Raw genomic sequence first — 20130 nt, 5'->3', positions numbered from 1 at the left:
ACGTGAAGAACTCCCTTAGAGAACAAGTAGAAGCCTACAGAGAGGAATCACAAAAATGCCTGAAAGAATTCCAGGAAAACATAATTAAACAAGTAGAAGCCCATAGAGAGGAGTCACAAAAATCCCTGAAAGAATTCCAGGAAATCATAAATAAACAAGTAGAAGCCCATAGAGAAGAGTCACAAAAATCCCTGAAAGAATTCCAGGAAAACACAATCAAACAGTTGAAGGAATTAAAAATGGAAATAGAAGCAATCAAGAAAGAACACATGGAAACAACCCTGGATATAGAAAACCAAAAGAAGAGACAAGGAGCTGTAGATACAAGCTTCACCAACAGAATACAGGAGATGGAAGAGAGAATCTCAGGAGCAGAAGATTCCATAGAAATCATTGACTCAACTGTCAAAGATAATGTAAAGCGGAAAAAGCTACTGGTCCAAAACATAAAGGAAATCCAGGACTCAATGATAAGATCAAACCTAAGGATAATAGGTATAGAAGAGAGTGAAGACTCCCAGCTCAAAGGACCAGTAAATATCTTCAACAAAATCATAGAAGAAAACTTCCCTAACCTAAAAAAAGAGATACCCATAGGCATACAAGAAGCCTACAGAACTCCAAAGAGATTGGATCAGAAAAGAAACACCTCCCGTCACATAATAGTCAAAACACCAAACGCACAAAATAAAGAAAGAATATTAAAAGCAGTAAGGGAAAAAGGTCAAGTAACATATAAAGGCAGACCTATCAGAATCACACCAGACTTTTCGCCAGAAACTATGAAGGCCAGAAGATTCTGGACAGATGTCATACAGACCCTAAGAGAACACAAATGCCAGCCCAGGTTACTGTATCTTGCAAAACTCTCAATTAACATAGATGGAGAAACCAAGATATTCCATGACAAAACCAAATTTACACAATATCTTTCTACAAATCCAGCACTACAAAGGATAATAAATGGTAAAGCCCAACATAAGGAGGCAAGCTATACCCTAGAAGAAGCAAGAAACTAATCGTCTTGGCAACAAAACAAAGAGAAGAAAAGCACACAAACATAACCTCACATCCAAATATGAATATGACAGGAAGTAATAATCACTATTCCTTAATATCTCTCAACATCAATGGCCTCAACTCCCCAATAAAGAGACATAGATTAACAAACTGGATACACAACGAGGACCCTGCATTCTCCTGCCTACAGGAAACACACCTCAGAGACAAAGACAGACACGACTTCAGAGTGAAAGGCTGGAAAACAACTTTCCAAGCAAATGGTCGGAAGAAGCAAGCTGGAATTGCCATTCTAATATCAGATAAAATCAATTTTCAACTAAAAGTCATCAAAAAAGATAAGGAAGGACACTTCATATTCATCAAAGGAAAAATCCACCAAGATGAACTCTCAATCCTAAATATCTATGCCCCAAATACAAGGGCACCTACATATGTAAAAGAAACCTTACTAAAGCTCAAAACACACATTGCACCTCATACAATAATAGTGGGAGATTTCAACACCCCACTCTCATCAATGGACAGATCATGGAAACAGAAACTAAACAGAGATGTAGACAGACTAAGAGAAGTCATGAGCCAAATGGACTTAACAGATATTCATAGAATATTCTATCCTAAAGCAAAAGGATATACATTCTTCTCAGCTCCTCATGGTACTTTATCCAAAATTGACCATATAATTGGTCAAAAAACGGGCCTCAACAGGTACAGAAAGATAGAAATAATCCCATGCATGCTATCGGACCACCACGGCCTAAAACTGGTCTTCAATAACAATAAGGGAAGAATGCCCACATATACGTGGAAATTGAACAATGCTCTACTCAATGATAACCTGGTCAAGGAAGAAATAAAGAAAGAAATTAAAGACTTTTTAGAATTTAATGAAAATGAAGGTACAACATACCCAAACTTATGGGACACAATGAAAGCTGTGCTAAGAGGAAAACTCATAGCGCTGAGTGCCTGCAGAAAGAAACAGGAAAGAGCATATGTCAGCAGCTTGACAGCACACCTAAAAGCTCTAGAACAAAAAGAAGGAAATACACCCAGGAGGAGTAGAAGGCAGGAAATAATCAAAATCAGAGCTGAAATCAACCAAGTAGAAACAAAAAGGACCATAGAAAGAATCAACAGAACCAAAAGTTGGTTCTTTGAGAAAATCAACAAGATAGATAAACCCTTAGCCAGACTAACGAGAGGACACAGAGAGTGTGTCCAAATTAATAAAATCAGAAATGAAAAGGGAGACATAACTACAGATTCAGAGGAAATTCAAAAAATCATCAGATCTTACTATAAAAGCCTATATTCAACAAAACTTGAAAATCTACAGGAAATGGACAATTTCCTAGACAGATACCAGGTATCGAAGTTAAATCAGGAACAGATAAACCAGTTAAACAACCCCATAACTCCCAAGGGAATAGAAGCAGTCATTAAAGGTCTCCCAACCAAAAAGAGCCCAGGTCCAGACGGGTTTAGTGCAGAATTCTATCAAACCTTCATAGAAGACCTCATACCAATATTATCCAAATTATTCCACAAAATTGAAACAGATGGAGCACTACCGAATTCTTTCTATGAAGCCACAATTACTCTTATACCTAAACCACACAAAGACCGAACAAAGAAAGTGAACTTCAGACCAATTTCCCTTATGAATATCGACACAAAAATACTCAATAAAATTCTGGCAAACCGAATCCAAGAGCACATCAAAACTATCATCCACCATGATCAAGTAGGCTTCATCCCAGGCATGCAGGGATGGTTTAACATACGGAAAACCATCAACGTGATCCATTATATAAACAAACTGAAAGAACAGAACCACATGATCATTTCATTAGATGCTGAGAAAGCATTTGACAAAATTCAACACCCCTTCATGATAAAAGTCCTGGAAAGAATAGGAATTCAAGGCCCATACCTAAACATAGTAAAAGCCATATACAGCAAACCAGTTGCTAACATTAAACTAAATGGAGAGAAACTTGAAGCAATCCCACTAAAATCAGGGACTAGACAAGGCTGCCCACTCTCTCCCTACTTATTCAATATAGTTCTTGAAGTTCTAGCCAGAGCAATCAGACAACAAAAGGTGGTCAAGGGGATACAAATCGGAAAAGAAGAAGTCAAAATATCACTATTTGCAGATGATATGATAGTATATTTAAGTGATCCCAAAAGTTCCACCAGAGAACTACTAAAGCTGATAAACAACTTCAGCAAAGTGGCTGGGTATAAAATTAACTCAAATAAATCAGTAGCCTTCCTCTACACAAAAGAGAAACAAGCTGAGAAAGAAATTAGGGAAATGAGACCCTTCATAATAGACCCAAATAATATAAAGTACCTCGGTGTGACTTTAACTAAGCAAGTAAAAGATCTGTACAATAAGAACTTCAAGACACTGAAGAAAGAAATTGAAGAAGACCTTAGAAGATGGAAAGATCTCTCATGCTCATGGATTGGCAGGATCAATATAGTAAAAATGGCCATTTTGCCAAAAGCGATCTACAGATTCAATGCAATCCCCATCAAAATACCAATCCAATTCTTCAAAGAGTTAGGCAGAACAATTTGCAAATTCATCTGGAATAACAAAAAACCCAGGATAGCTAAAACTATCCTCAACAATAAAAGGACTTCCAGGGGAATCACTATCCCTGAACTCAAGCAGTATTACAGAGCAATAGTGATAAAAACTGCATGGTATTGGTACAGAGACAGACAGATAGACCAATGGAATAGAATTGAAGACCCAGAAATGAACCCACACACCTATGGTCACTTGATTTTTGACAAAGGAGCCAAAACCATCCAATGGAAAAAAGATAGCATTTTCAGCAAATGGTGCTGGTTCAACTGGAGGGCAACATGTAGAAGAATGCAGATCGATCCATGCTTATCACCCTGTACAAAGCTTAAGTCCAAGTGGATCAAGGACCTCCACATCAAACCAGACACACTCAAACTAATAGAAGAAAAACTAGGGAAGCATCTGGAACACATGGGCACTGGAAAAAATTTCCTGAACAAAACACCAATGGCTTATGCTCTAAGATCAAGAATCGACAAATGGGATCTCATAAAACTGCAAAGCTTCTGTAAGGCAAAGGACACTGTGGTTAGGACAAAACGGCAACCAACAGATTGGGAAAAGATCTTTACCAATCCTACAACAGATAGAGGGCTTATATCCAAAATATATAAAGAACTCAAGAAGTTAGACCGCAGGGAGACAAATAACCCTATTAAAAAATGGGGGTCAGAGCTAAACAACCAATTCACAGCTGAGGAATGCCGAATGGCTGAGAAACACCTAAAGAAATGTTCAACATATTTAGTCATAAGGGAAATGCAAATCAAAACAACCCTGAGATTTCACCTCACACCAGTGAGAATGGCTAAGATCAAAAACTCAGGTGACAGCAGATGCTGGCGAGGATGCGGAGAAAGAGGAACACTCCTTCATTGTTGGTGGAATTGCAGACTGGTACAACCATTCTGGAAATCAGTCTGGAGGTTCCTCAGAAAATTGGACATTGAACTGCCTGAGGATCCAGCTATACCTCTTTTGGCCATATACCCAAAAGGTGCCCCAACATATAAAAAAGACACGGGCTCCACTATGTTCATCGCAGCCTTATTTATAATAGTCAGAAGCTGGAAAGAACCCAGATGCCCTTCAACAGAGGAATGGATACAGAAAATGTGGTACATCTACACAATGGAATATTACTCAGCTATCAAAAACAACAGCTTTATGAAATTCGTAGGCAAATGGTTGGAACTGGAAAATATCATCCTCAGTGAGCTAACCCAATCACAGAAAGACATACATGGTATGCACTCACTGATAAGTGGCTATTAGCCCAAATGCTTGAATTACCCTAGATGCCTAGAACAAATGAAACTCAAGACGGATGATCAAAATGTGAATGTTTCACGCCTTCTTTAAAAGGGGAACAAGAATACCCTTGGCAGGGAAGAGAGAGGCAAAGATTAAAACAGAGACTGAAGTAACACCCATTCAGAGCCTGCCCCACATGTGGCCCATACATATACAGCCACCCAATTAGACAAGATGGATGAAGCAAAGAAGTGCAGACCGACAGGAGCTGGATGTAGATCGCTCCTGAGAGACACAGCCAGAATACAGCAAACACAGAGGCGAATGCCAGCAGCAAACCACTGAACTGAGAATAGGTCCCCTATTGAAGGAATCAGAGAAAGAACTGGAAGATCTTGAAGGGGCTCGAGACCCCATATGTACAACAATGCCAAGCAACCAGAGCTTCCAGGGACTAAGCCACTACCTAAAGATTATACATGGACCTACCCTGGACTCTGACCTCATAGGTAGCAATGAATATCCTAGTAAGAGCACCAGTGGAAGGGGAAGCCCTGGGTCCTGCTAAGACTGAACCCCCAGTGAACTAGACTGTTGGGGGGAGGGCGGCAATGGGGGGAGGGTTGGGATGGGAATACCCATAAGGAAGGGGAGGGGGAAGGGGGGAGGGGGATTTTTGCCCGGAAACCGGGAAAGGGAATAACACTCGAAATGTATATAAGAAATACTCAAGTTAATAATAAAAAAAAAAAAGAGGGGGTGTTCACAAGACTATCTGCTGTGGAAGATGAATCAGTGATAAGATTCAACCTGAAAGCTGTTTACCAGACCCCAGGCTCTGGCACATGCATCCTTCTTTCAGAACAAAGGGAGCTTTTAAATGTGAAGAAAGGTGCTAGCCACCCTGGCAGTGGCCATTTACAAGCAAATCACGTGGCCAGGCACTCTAGTGTACACTAGGCTACACCTGTAACAGCATCACTTGGAAGCTCAAGGCAGGGAGATCAGTTTGAGGCCAGTCAGTGTTACATTGTCAGACCGTATGTTGGGGGGAAGGGACTAATTAAAAGTTTATCCTTTAATATGCATAAGGTCTGTCAAACAAATTAAAAGCTTGAAAAGGCTGCAAGAACAAAGTAATTTTAATCTCATAACGAAGATAAAAATATTCTGTATTTGAAAACGTTTAAGCATCTCTCTGAACACAGGTAAGTTTGCACAGCTCCTTAGCTGCCAAACCAACCATCTGTCTGCCCTCATAATTTACTGCATTCATAATTAGGTCATAAATGAGAAGAGCCTTTTGCAGTAGTATTATAAAAAAAGTCATTTTAATCTTACTTAGTCTTTATCACGGGAGATCTTATGATGTCCCTTTGCTTATCAAGGGTTGCTCTCCGAACTTTATATGTAACCACCAAATCTTCTTAAATGGATACTATATATGGTTGCTCCTTTTCTCAAGAGGAAGCTAATGACCAGAAAATAATTACAAATCATCCACTCACGTGATTTATAGAGATAATTGTGGAGTCAGAATTCTAATCCTCACAAGGCTGAATTCAAAGATTCTGCTCCTATCTATAAACTAATTATTTGCTTGATTTTTTTCTTCTTGCCTATCATCCATGCATCCATGCATCCATGCATCCATGCATCCATCCATCCATTGTCTGTCTGTCTGTCTATCTTAACAACAGTTAAATTGTGTATAATTTTCCTCAGGCAAAATTCAATATTCAGAGTGTGATGTGACTACAAGACTCATGTCAAGTACAGAATAGATTACAGAACCTGCCCACTCAGGTTCAAATTCTATTCATGTGGAAGTTCCCTTAGGTTCTTAGGACCTCAGTTTCTCTACTTGAAAAATGAGCATTACAATAACACTTGCCTTCCTAGGATACCGTGGTTTTTTTTTTTTTTTTTGGTTCTTTTTTTTGGAGCTGGGGACCGAACCCAGGGCCTTGCGCTTCCTAGGCAAGCGCTCTACCACTGAGCTAAATCCCCAACCCTGGATACCGTGGTTTTATTTTTTGTAAATGGCTAACTGCTAGGTAACTTATATGTATATAAGCAAATGCTATTATTACAGTTGCTTTTGGCATCATCATATCTATTACACTATGGGTACCACTTTAATGTCCACTAAGATAATTAATGAATAAATTATTGATTTAATGGGATTAATATTATAAAAGTAAATTTTCCCGTTTTGAGAGAGCCTCGATATGCAGTCTGGATTCACCTGGCATTTGCTGCTGGCCCTGGGTAATCAGTTTTAAGTCTTGACTATTTCATTTTCAGTGATTTTGTTTCACAGTTCCATGTATTTGTCAAACCAGGTACCATATTATTTTCAATAAAATTGGTGCAATCACACCTACATGCTATGTTGTGTAAAGATAAAATGAGTTAGTGCACATGCAACTGTAGCTAGAGTCCCTAGTGCATAAAAGTACTCTACATGTTAGTGGTTTTAATTAATATCTACAATGTGGGTGTTACAGTTTAGTGTTACTATTTCCATTCTTTCTGAGTCCTACAATTTGTTGCTATAGTGATTTTCTATGGAATTTTCCTCCACAGAAGGCTGTTTCTGAAATTGCGTTTATACTCTGACCTGTTACCACCACCATATAATATGATGGTTGCCTGAGTAAATACATTTCTTATTCCTAAAATAGAAAAAAATATATCCTAAAATTAAGGGGGAAGTATTCTTAATGTCTCAGATAGAGACATACTCTGTTTTTTAAAAGCAACAGATCAATTAAACATAATTCTTCAATTTCAGATAGTTATTTAAACCAGAGAAGGAGTTTTGGAATGAGGCCAACCTGGGTTGTTTCAAGTTCTGCCATAACAAATTCTATGCCCCTGACTAAGCCTTCATTCCTACCTCACCTGCCAGCATCCGTGAGTGCCAAAGAGCTTGTGAGGCAGGTGTGTTTGGTGTATGTGTACAACACAATTTCAATTGTGATTCAAAAATCTATTTTTGAATTGTTAAAGAGAATCCTTGCTCAAATATTAAAATGTTAAAAAACACTAAGACAGATGTTAATGCTAAGGGGTTATTCCAGAAAAGGTAGCAATTGAAAAGCAAAGCATGTTTTGTTACGTGTTTTATTTTTGTACCATCACACTGTGGAGGGAAGAAGCTAGGAGTTATATCTGGCAAGAACAGCCTCATTTATGTGTCAGGAGCTAATGGATCTCTCCTGACTTTCCTGACTGGGCTCAGTGAGCATCTCATCTAAACAGGTAGGGCAAACCTTCCAAAAGCAAGGTGCCATACTGATTTAGGCAGAGCTGTGTCTTAGGAGCCGTATCCTAAGTCCTCTCCCTCTGGTTTTAATTAAAACCAAGTTGAATAACTCTTTATATTCTGCATATCTTTTAAGTAAGTAAGAAAGTGAATGGCTTGTGTCTTCTCTTTTGGTGCTATCTCTCAGATTAAGTAGCGTGAGTAAGGCTCAGATTTTCTATCACAACCCACAGGTGGTGGCAGAGTGAACAGGGCATGTGGAGAACTGAAAGAGAAACTGGTGCACGGCCAGTCAGTGGTAATGAAGCTAAAACTCCATGAGAGTCTGAGTATAGGACTGAGCATGCTCTGAGTGGAGTCCAGAGACTCCACTTGTTATCTTCGAACCCACAATGATAAACACTTTCTACTTGACATACAGTAAGAGAGAGCCTGACTTGTTATAATAAGAGGAAAGAATATTATGAGTTTAGAGCCTTAAAAAGTGAATAAGCAGAGGGGAAAATACAGTCGAATGAGTGTAACGCCAGAGTGGAAAAAACCTCATCTATTCCATTTTTCTAGATTCCTACAACCATCCTATAATGAGAACAACATAGAGATGACTATTTCAAAACTTCTTCACGAGAAAATTGAAGTAGAGAGAGGGGGAGGAAGAGAGATAAAAGTGTGCAATTAGGATGGGCAAAGAAAGACGTGAACCTAACTAGTGTAGGTACCTATGTTGGTCTCTCTATGACATCGCATAGCCAGCTCTAATGAGGGTTCTAATGTCTTTTGTTTTTCTTCCTTTTCATTATCTTAAACAACCTCAAATGTCCTCTTTCATATTTTACATTAGTTGTATAAAATATTGGGTTTCATTAGAATAGTTCCATGTATGAATAACATTTTGTTGTCTTTTAAGGAATTTTAAGTGTATATATTATGGAGAAGAGTGCCCTTTCCCAGAAGCAATATAGTCACCATCTAGTGAGTTTACCAAGTCAGAAAAGTCTCCCCATGCATCACCAGTAAGGAGCATCTAACACTTAAAAGAGTCTGAATCTCTCAGTCATCAGGATGTCAACTCTACGCTATGGTTGACACATGCTAATTTCCTTGTCTCCACATGCTTTCTACATAGTGGGATGAGCAATCTTTTTACTTGTACAGTTCATATAGCAGTTTTAAATCTGGCCTAAACTGGTCCACTGTTTACAGTAAGAACTCCATAATCTTCGGCCTGTCAATGCAGCCCCTCTATCACGATCTGCAGGTACCTGTAACTCCAATTTGACTACCCTCCTGTAGCTGCACAGGACTCCCGGCACTCCCATAAGAAACCCTGCTTTCGTAAACCATCAGGCTTATTTCTTTTATTCCAAATACATTTCTTCTCTAATCCGACCAATGGTTTTAGTGTCTTCCCAATAATTTCAGAAAAACCAGAAGCACAGTTTGTTTACTTTTAACTGTCATTCGTTACTCACGTTTCTAAAGCTTGACCTGCTAGGCGGAGTGTTAAACCTCTTTGGAGCTCGGGTGCCCAGTGAATCATCAGTTGTTTGCACAAATAAACTATTCAATTTAATCAATTTTGATCCTTAAAACACACACAACACATGCACATGCACGCACGCATACATACACACACACACATGCACACCCACACACACACACACAGAAAGTTATAAAGATTAGGTTCAGTAGAAAAATAGGCCTGTGAGCTGATTTGTATTACACAGTGACTAAGTCATCTCTTGTATGTTGTTGAGTGTAAGGGTGGAAACTCAATCCATTTTGGAACATAAGCATGTAGGATATGACTAACATATGATAGTCCTGTGAAATCATTCTTTTCAGTAACTTGAAGTACTGTATATTCATATAAGGCTTTGAGTTTGTTTCTCATCCAAAATCTGCCAGCACATTTTAATTGGCTTTCAACTGTTTTGCCCTAGTCTCTCTTTTAAACTGCAAAATAATAACTAAGACCATCTTTGTAAAAGAACACACGAAAAAATGACATAGATGTTGAAAAGACAGGCAAGAATACTATTCACATTGCCTTGGGAGTATCAAAAGCAATAGTTGGTTCTTTTAAAGTAGAAAAACCAATTACAACATCAAAAACTCCTGCTTTTTTTTCTTTAAAGAAAAAGTGATGTGCTAGATAAGCCGAAGTCTCACGGAAAAGTCACTTTTTTCCCCCATAAAATCTCAAATTTAGTTTAACTCTAGGTCCTCTCATCTTCTTTTTGTACACTACCTAAAAAGTCACTCTAGATATAATCTGCATCTCTAGCCTATGTGCTAAGTAATTTAAAAGGCATTCGTTCCTAAGGGAAACATAATTCCTCTTTTTATAAGGAATCATTCAGCAGTAAGATGCATACACAGTTCATCCTTGAGCATTTGCTCTAAATCCAAAGAACTGAGAATTTTAGTTTTCCCATTGCAACTCAGATGACATAGAAAGAAGGGATCTTTTTGATTTTGTTAATTATATCTGTCTTTCCGAATATCAATTTGGGATTAAATATAAAAATGCAATGATAGTTTCAAAGGCTGGATTTCCCTGAGCTAGCTCAAATACTAATCTGAGGTCTGAGGAAGTGATTGCTGTACCAATATTGATGCACTTCTCAAGCAGACTTTGGGGGGAATTCTCAAATGTCCAGAATAACACATCCCATCATTCACTGGAGTTTAAAGGTCATACTTTTTTCCTCCAACAATTTTGGTTGGTCTTTTCAGCATGTACCTCCGTAAAACATTGTTATGGTATAATATTTTGCATTTCTCTGGAGCTTAGAGCATGTTAGTTAGAAGAATAGATAGATTTATTATTTTAATTTCTTTTTAGGTAGAAGATTCTAACATGTTTTGGTATTATTATGAGAAACATTAAAACAGAGACTAAGGGAGGTAATAGATTGGGTTCCTCCACATAACTAGCCTATAGATGGGATTTCATATCTGGCTTCTTCATAAAAGAGCCTAGGATATAGTGGAAAAGTAAGATGTAGTATAGAAAATGGAACCAGAATTTTTGAATCATTCTCACAAATTAAAAGTATCATGTAAAGAAATATCTACTTGAGGTAAATAGGCTCTGAAACAAACCACTTTGTCTTCATGAAGAGCCCACAGTTGCTTAATGGGTCTGAAATGTGGACGTAGATCACTAAAGTAATTTAGGTAGCCGTGTAATGCAAAATGAGTTTCTATCACTGTGATTTGTTTCCATGTGTAAGTTCAAATATTCATGGGATAGTGTGACACACTTGTTATGGACTGAGGAAAGTAAGCTTGTCTGGCATCAATAGGAGGAGAAGCCCTTGGTCCTGTGAAGGCTCGATTCCCCAATGTAGGGGAATGCCAGGTTGGGGAGGTGGGAGTGGGTGGCCAGGAAAGGGAGCATTCTCCTAGAAAGCAGGGGGAGAGGAAACGTGAGAGGGGGTAACCTGGAAAGGGGATAACATTTGAAATGTAGATACATAAAAGAAGAAAGAGAAATAACTTATCATTTTGCTTGTCTGAAGATCATATTTCCATATTTACATTTTTTTGCTAAACTAAGAGTGCATAATTCTTAAATTTTCATGGATAAATATTGAGGTGTGTATGTGTGTGTGTGTGTGTGTGTGTGTGTGTATGTGTGTGCATGCCCACTTGCACGCACATGTATGCAAGGAGAGATTATAATAAGGGACCCGATTTTCCTTTCAGGGAGCTTCTCTAACCAAATGCAATTTAAGCTTGGATCTAAGATGACCAGAAGCTAATTAGGTGAAATGTAGAAAAACTTTTCCATTCAGTAAGAAGTACACGGGAGGAACTTAGCTGGCAATGGAACATGTTTTGTGAATAAAATGTATGCCTGTGTGAACAGTGTGGTCAGCAAAAGAAGAGGGAAATGAGGTGCTCCAGGGGCAGGCAGATGTTAGATCATGCAGAGCCTGGCTTTGCATTTTATCCTCAATGCAAAAGGAGAGAGATTTGATCTGTTTTATTTTAGCAGATCACTTTAGCCACATTCGAAATAAGGTAGGAGGCAGACAGTGGGCGTGGTGAGAACAATGAGGAAGATATTGTAGGGAGGGGGAAGATGGGCTTTGATTAGTTAGTAGACATAGAAGTAGAGGGAAGTGAGTAGACTTCTGTTATTTTGAGGATGGGCTTGAAGGTGGACTCCACGATGGAGATTAGGAGACCAATGTCCTAAGTATTATGCGCAGGTATTTGACTTGTGCCACAGGGCCAATGTTAATGTTACTCATTGACCTAGAGATTGAGGAGGAACAAGTGGGTTTAAATCAATACTTTTTGTATCAGTATGTTGCTGAAAAAACCCTCTAGGATAGGTGCATATATACTTATGTGGGTAATTTTTAGACTTGTGAGATAAAAGAAGATAGAGGCAAAATGAAAGAAGGGGGAAAGGAACAGAATTAGAATGAGCAGAACATTGAATTCCCAAAGTCCTGAGAAGGTAGGCATGCTCTGGGGATAGGGGCCAATCAAAATTGCTTAGGGCATGTGGTTTGAAAAGCACATGCCAAACTAACCACAATGCTTTGATTTGCAAAACAAAGAAATATTTTCTTGTCATCATAAAAGTGATTATGGGGTATTGATAGAAGTAAATCTGATGGATTCCTGCCACAGTTAGACCCTGACAGCTCTTTATTGATAACTTTTGTTATGGAGGGAGGAATGAAGATTCCCCAGTGGAGTGGATAGAAATCAGTGTAAAAGCCACGTACATAAGACACCAACAAGACACCAACAACAAAACAAAGCAAAACCCAAAAGTCCTGACAGCAAAGCAGAAAAATGAAGACGAGAAAAAGATAAAGCTGCATGGTGAAGTGCTTTTCCAGTGAGCATAGATGTCTCAGACATTGTGCCTGTATTGCTGCAGGGCTTCTGTCCTGCCAGGTCATCTGCCCCTGGGGCTTGAACCCCAGATCTGTCACTTAGTGCATGATCTGGCACAAATCAGGTAATTTCTGAAATCTTTATTTCCTCACTTAGAAAAGCAAAATGATGATGGCATCCATTTCATAATTTGATTCAGAATTGGAGGAAATCATTCATAAGAAGAACTTTAGCATGGTGCCTGCTTAAGGAGCAGTCAGTGTTCAGAGCTGCCCATAGGGAAGTCATTGCTGTCGTCTAAGTATCCTCTCCCCACGCCAATGAAACCTCAGCTCTTTAGTCTCTCAATTGTATAGGTCACTATACCAATAAATAGATTTTTTTCGGAATTGTTAAAAAGAAGATTTTAGTTAACATTTATAAATAATTCTGAAGTGTTGGTAAACTTAATTAGTGTAAATACATGAAAATTGTCCAGCGGATGGGACAGTCAAAATTTCTTATTCATTTCTAGAAATTCTAGCTAGAACTAAAAATTTGTTATTTAATTCTCTGGGAGAATTAAACAGACTATTGACTGTTAACTGGGTTATTTAAAACATGAAAAAATAAAAAAAATTTTTAAAATGCAGATGTTTTTAATTATTTTCACCCTGAATCACTCTAAAATCTGAATTTTCTCAGCCCTGACATCATTATGAAGACACCGAGTCTGAAAATATAATTAAATGAGCAGCTACTCTCCATAGGCTTCTTCCCAGTGGGCAATCCCTCTAGACTGAACTAGAAGCCTCTCATGGAGCATGAGATTTTACATTTCCTACCTTGCTTCCTCTGTGATTCTGGCTACTATGAGACAACATGGTTTTCATCCCCAAACACATGTCTGAAAATATTTATATATAGTTGTGTCCAATCTTTAGACTCAGAAGAAATTGCTTACAAAGCTGTTATGACATTCTAAGGTCAAACTTAAACTGCATATTGATTGACAAGATCACGCTGTGGGAAATCCCTTCACCTTCCTTGACTTTTGTATCTTTACATACATAGAGATGAATTAAAATAAGACAACATATATAAAAACCTAACAAGGAACAAAATATAAAAATTGTTTATGTTCGCTGTGGTTAGATAGAAGCAATTAATTCTGTAGTCTTAGGAAAAAAGTTAATTCTTCAGGGAGCCAGTCATATGATGGCTTTAATTTAATATCCTAATTAACATGTTAAATGACTGTAATAATATGTACGTATTTAGATCATTGAATCTGAGGCATAGTGAACATTTCTTAAGTATTATTTAAAATACTCAGTGAATGTTCTCTCTTATCCCTTGAATGGTGAAAATGGTGCTGGAGCAATATAATTATTTCCTTATTAGACATGTTGAGCTCTACATGGTCATGTCTGAGGTGCTTAGTGAGCACAGCAGAAAGAACAAAAGAAGCCATGTTCTTAATTTCTCCCATCATACCATGGAAGCAGAACATCTCTCCACAAGGAAGGTGTTGAGTGCAGGAAAAGTGGGCGGAGACGAATTCCACCCATCCATCCTTGTGGAAGCACATGCAACTGGAGAAGATGAAGTGAGGAAGCGCATGCAGTACCTGGTCATGTCAGAGTCAGGGAGCAGGCCTAGGTGGTAGTGGGGGTAAGGAGTTGAGAGAAGGAAGCTTTTGTCACACTCAACAGGGGAATAGTGCCTGGGAGAAGCAGGTTTATCACACAGTTTATTCACAGTGCTGTAAACAGGTTCCGGAGGCCTGGTAACACAAGAGGAAGAAAAAGGTGCATAGTTAGCACACACGAGCGTCAGTCATGCAGCTAGTAGCATTTCACTGTACTTAAAAGTAAGAACCCAACTTAATGGCATTTTATCATTGTGGCCCAGAACAAATCAAATTCTCCACTGCTTATACTTATTACATCAGACATTATTTATAGATTTCTTTATGCACGAATTGACTTTATTCCTAGCCTCAGTTGAGAGTAGATATGGCACCATAAAAGTGTTTAGTGCAATGTGGCCTGCGTAGAGGGATTCTGGAAGAGCTTCTGATAGGGAAGTTGTTTTAGCTAGGATTTTTGTCATTATCTCCTACTGAATGCTTCCAACTGCTAGCAAGAGACTTAAAGCAACATGCTGACTGCTACGTCAATCACTATCATGAAGTGACCTAGAGGATAAAAGTAAATTATACAGGGAGTTGAGCATATAGGATGAGGCCATCGAGCTGGTAAAACTGATGATATTGCAGTGACTCTGGCTTCCTTTCGTGGGGGATAAAAGCCCATTATCTTGTTTAAGGTAGTGTCACCTCTCATTATATAAATAAGATACAAAATTAAGATGTATTTTAAAAGATTTAAGACTGCTGTTTTAATGCAAAGAATAATTATCTTAGCCTATCATAAGGACTAATAACATTTTGTTATGTTTGTAGTCAACCGAACACTATCCCTACGCAGAAAAAAATATAAGGAACTCTATTTTCTTACTGTATAACCTGGAGTTTGTTAACTATTCAGAGAAATCATTGGCTCTCCGTGTTAATCATTGCTGATGTCTGATCTAAACTGCCTGCACAGGATCTTGGGAAAAGGAGTTAGTGAATATAAACACTTCCACAATGACGTAACCTCCATATACTATTTGTCCAGGAGAGATGATTCAATTTGCCGCCTGATGTTGACTCTACAGACCAAGAAAATGGCGTCACTAGTTTTTCTAGTTCAGTTGGGCCATATTTAGAGAAAAACAGAACCAAAGCTGACCAATATGTGCCCTAAAAACAGCCTAGCTATATTGTATTCAGCCAAATTAAAGTTAAATTCTTCATTTTTGGGCTACCATAATACATTCAAGGTAATGAAAACTGACCTTGTTCTGAACTCTGTGATCTTTCATGTATTTTTTTGTAATAATTTCATATCTTTGCAATATGATTATATTATTCACAATGAAATAATTCAGGGCTTGGGAAAAGCTGCAATACTGTTGGTTTTAGAAAGAGGTGCTCAACATTTTCTCTTGCTTATAGTCACCTCTAATGCTCTTTCATCCTGAATTGATTACTTCTCTATGCTTAATCATTTATCACCTGATCCCTTGTGAATCCAGAGAGAAGTTACTGCTCTTGATACCTGTGGACATGAACCAATGAGAAGAAACAAAGACTAAGACATCATGCTTCACTAAGTCCTCTTACAAGCAAACAGTAAAGTCAAAGTGATGGTGAAAAGGAGGTTCAGCTTTGAAGCTTTTGAGCCAATAGCTTCATTGTAGTCCTAGAATTCAGCCGTCTAGTGTGTAAAATGTGTGTCAGTAAAATAATCGTCAGTGCTACCCAAGCTACATTCTGAAAGCTGATGCTAGGAACTGGGTAAATCTTCACTGAATGAATACATGCTATTTATTCTTTTTTACTGAGAAAATATATTTTCCTGGCTCTTTCAGAGAAGCCCTAAGATGTTCTGAGTATTTTTAGATCATCATTAAGACTAAAAGTTTTTATATCATCATTAATTCTTAGTTTATAAAGTGTTGTCACTGAAGGAATGGAAGCAAAGCTTTAAGCACTCAGCAGGCAGAGTTTATGCAGCCTCTGAAGAATGAGTCCCTCATATTAGTCTCTGGGCACAGAGTCCCTCCCCATTTACATAATGCTCCTTGAAGGCTACCATTCCTGAGTTCCAGAGGGTCTATCTAATGCTAGCAGCTAGCACATTAGTCCTTTGTAGCTATGTCCCCTGAGACATCTCTGCAGACAGAAAAGAAATGCCAATACTGTCCCTTGGTGGCTGGAATACATGTCACCATCACTCCAGTAAAGAAATGCAGTGGAAATAGAATTTTCTGCAGTCTGAGTTAGCCAGTCACAATGGCAGGTCCTGTTTATCTTGTTAGAAGCACCCAGAATGAGAACATAATGAATATAGAAATCCAACCAAGGTGTTTACTTGCTCTATTCTGTGGTCATCCTCTGGACTAGTGGAAGAGATTATTGATGATATTAGTGAAATTGCTAAGTGAATTATACATAAATCATTTATCCTGCCATGTATGTACCCAAGGCCATAGAAAAATGACTTCTTGGTCTCATCTTCTGAGCCATCAGCATTTATTTGCTCATCTATGGGTTTATAATTGCAGGCTCTTATAGCATATAACTAACACAATCCTGGCCCTTAGTGATCTTTGTCTTCTGTGAACTCCATTAGCACTTGCTGTTTGCTTTGCCTCCTTCACATTTTTAATCACAAATACATGCACAATTAGAGCACAATGGAGAGGAGTGCAGCCTCTATACCCTATTTAGAAAAGCTACCCTGTCTGCAATGGCCCCTTTCCCCACTTGACAAAAACTCAACTCAGTCCCTGCATAGCCAGTGTGACTTAGACCATTTGATAAGAACTGGACACTTCCTTCTTGGTATGTTCATGATATGTGTGGTAGGGATCAAAAGAAAGAGGCAGAAACAAACACAAAACCCAGGACTATTTAATTGGATTTTTTCTCTGAGAACAGGATAGTTATGAATAACAGTAAAGAAAAAGAAATTAGCTTGCAATATAAGGAAAAGATGCAGAAATACTATTTACTGTAGAGGTGTCTTGTGATGATAGAGAACCTAAACGTTGCAATCCAATGTCTACAGGTTCACTATCTAGGATCATTCTTGAATAAAAATGTAGGCTCATCCCACAAGACAGCTTAGGAGGAAGATGTAGGTTACCGAACTTCCCTGATGGTTCCCTTATGACATTTGTTGTATAATGAAAATCAACTACAAACTTCCCACCCCATCCCCTTGACAGAGCTTAGGTCAGATCTCTTGTTTGCAATTAAGAGAAAAATAAAACAGACACTTCCCTTTACTGCAAGTGGATTATGCTGCTCTGGAAAACTGCCAAAACCTGACTTCACAAAATCTCACAGCATCTTAGGCCAGGAGCAAATTAATTCTGTCCTTCAAATTCTGATATTTGGTTGATAATTGTTTTTTTGCATTAGTTTTATTTTTTAAATATTGTATGAAAGTATTATTAGTGGTGTTTATTGTTGGTGCTCCTTTAAATTTTCTCTTGCTGTGAATATCTAGTTCCTAGTTGCAATCTCCCACAGTAAATGTTGATAAAAATGATGGGCATTTACACAATGGAATGCTGCTTAGCTATTAAAAACAAGGACATCATGAATTTTGCATGCAAATTGATACAACTAAAAAATATCACACGTCAGGTAACCTAGACCCAAAGGGCTATAACTTACACAGTATGCACTAACTTATAAGTGCATATTAGCCATATAGTGTAGGATAGCCATCTACAATCTGCAGACTACAACCTGCAGATTCAGAAAACCAGATAGCGAGCGGGACCCAAGGGAAGATGCTTGAATCTTTCTCAGAAGGGAGATAAAATAGACATTGGAGGTGGATGGGGAAGGGAACTGGGTGAAAGTTGGGATAGGGAGGACAATTGTGGTGGTGGTGGTAGGAATTGTAGGAAGATCAGGGGATAGAGAAATCTGATGAGCAGAGGGGGACAGCTCTAGAACACCCACGCGGCCTATGACTGGTCTTACTCCCAGCAGTCTATGGGAGTAAGTCTACCTGAGACTCCTAACAGTAGGGGATATGGAGACTAAATTGGCTTCCTCCTATAGTCAGTCAGTGGAATGATAAGGATAGCAACCCACCCATAAAACCGTTGATTCAAAGTGTCCCAGCTATAAGATGTGCAGTGACCGAGATGGAGCAGAGACTGAGGGAACGGCCAACCAATGCCTGTCCCAACTTGAGACCCATCCAATGGCAAGAACCAATTCCTGACTCTATTAATGATACTCTGTTATACCTGCAGATAGGATCTTGGCATGACTGTCCTCAGAGGTGCTCCATCCAGCAAACAATGTAAACTGAAGCAAAGACCCACTGCCGAACTTTGGATGGAGCTCAGGGAGTCTTATGAATGATTTGGGGGAAGGATTGAGGGATCAGAGGAATTTAGGGACTCTACAGGTAGACCAACAGAGTCAACTGGACCCGTGGGGGGCTCCTAGATGCTGAATCACCAACCAGGAAGTATGGGCTGGACCTAGGCTCCCTGTTCATAAATAGCAGATATGCAGTTTGGCCTTCATGTGGGTTCCCCAACAACTGGAACAGGGGTTGTCCCTGACTCTGTTGCCCATCTGTGGATCCTGTTCCCCTAACTGAGTGGACCTGTCTGGTTTCAGTGGGAGAGGGTGTGCCTAGTTCTTCACTGACTAGTTCTGAGGTTGATGTGCCAGAATGGGGTGATACCCAGGGGCAGCCCTTCCCCTTCTAGGAGGAGAGGAGGAAGGGAGAATGGGAGATGGAGCTGTGTGAGGGGATACTAGGTGGAGAGGGACTTTGATTAGTATGTAAAGTGAATGAATGAATAAATTAAATAAAGTAAATGAACAAAAGGAAAAGAACGATGAACCTGTAAATGCTCCTGATGTACATAGTACTCGGAAATCTCAAATCCAAGAGCTAAAACTAATTTTTTTTTTACAAAAGCAATAAGATTGCCTCACAGTTTATTGACTTTTCCAACTCCCCATCTAGGCCCTCATGTTGTCTCAGGCAGGGATTTGGACAATTCTACTGTCATATTTTGTTCACATGACTGCTTTTTTCTCTAGCGATTAACCCCTAGAAGCTGAGGGTCAAATCTCATTTATCTTTGCCGTCCCCCTTGTTTCACTAGATGTAGTGATGTATGGAGATAGCCCTATTCCAGAAAATGACATCACAGCAATCTGTACTTTCTTCTTAAGTCCAAACTTCAAAAGAAGAGTACAGTAGTATAGTAGGATCAATAGGGGTCTGTGTTACTTTGCCTTTCAGCATGGGCATCTACTTATGGATGCCTATTTAATACACCTAAATGGTTAAAATGGCAAAGCATCATGTTCTCTGTAATCCTGTCGTGGCCATCAATGGCTGCCCAGATGGAACTTTCACCATATTACCTGTATTAAAAAGATATAAAACCATCTGCATCAATGATGATATCTGGGGCACTGAGGACTCCCGTGACTAAGCATCTGGCACATCATGTTTGACAGAACATG

The 20130-nt window shown here is 38.9% G+C and overlaps 1 protein-coding gene across 30 annotated transcripts in view; it reads right to left on the bottom strand.

Annotated features, from left to right (window-relative positions):
- Dlg2 (discs large MAGUK scaffold protein 2) overlaps positions 1–20130 on the bottom strand; it is a 2051694-nt gene that overhangs the window by 413948 nt on the left and 1617616 nt on the right. For 23 of the 30 annotated variants that reach the window (XM_039089312.2, XM_039089327.2, XM_039089335.2 and 20 more), the window contains one exon: positions 14632–14787. The exons of the other annotated variants lie outside the window; for them this stretch is intronic. In XM_039089312.2, the coding sequence (XP_038945240.1) occupies positions 14632–14787 (156 nt within the window). The remainder of the gene's footprint in view (positions 1–14631; positions 14788–20130) is intronic. 30 annotated transcript variants of the gene reach the window in all.

This window comes from Rattus norvegicus, chromosome 1, assembly GCF_036323735.1.
Source record: "Rattus norvegicus strain BN/NHsdMcwi chromosome 1, GRCr8, whole genome shotgun sequence".
NCBI lineage: Eukaryota > Metazoa > Chordata > Mammalia > Rodentia > Muridae > Rattus > Rattus norvegicus.
This window is presented reverse-complemented; position numbering and strand designations above follow the sequence as displayed.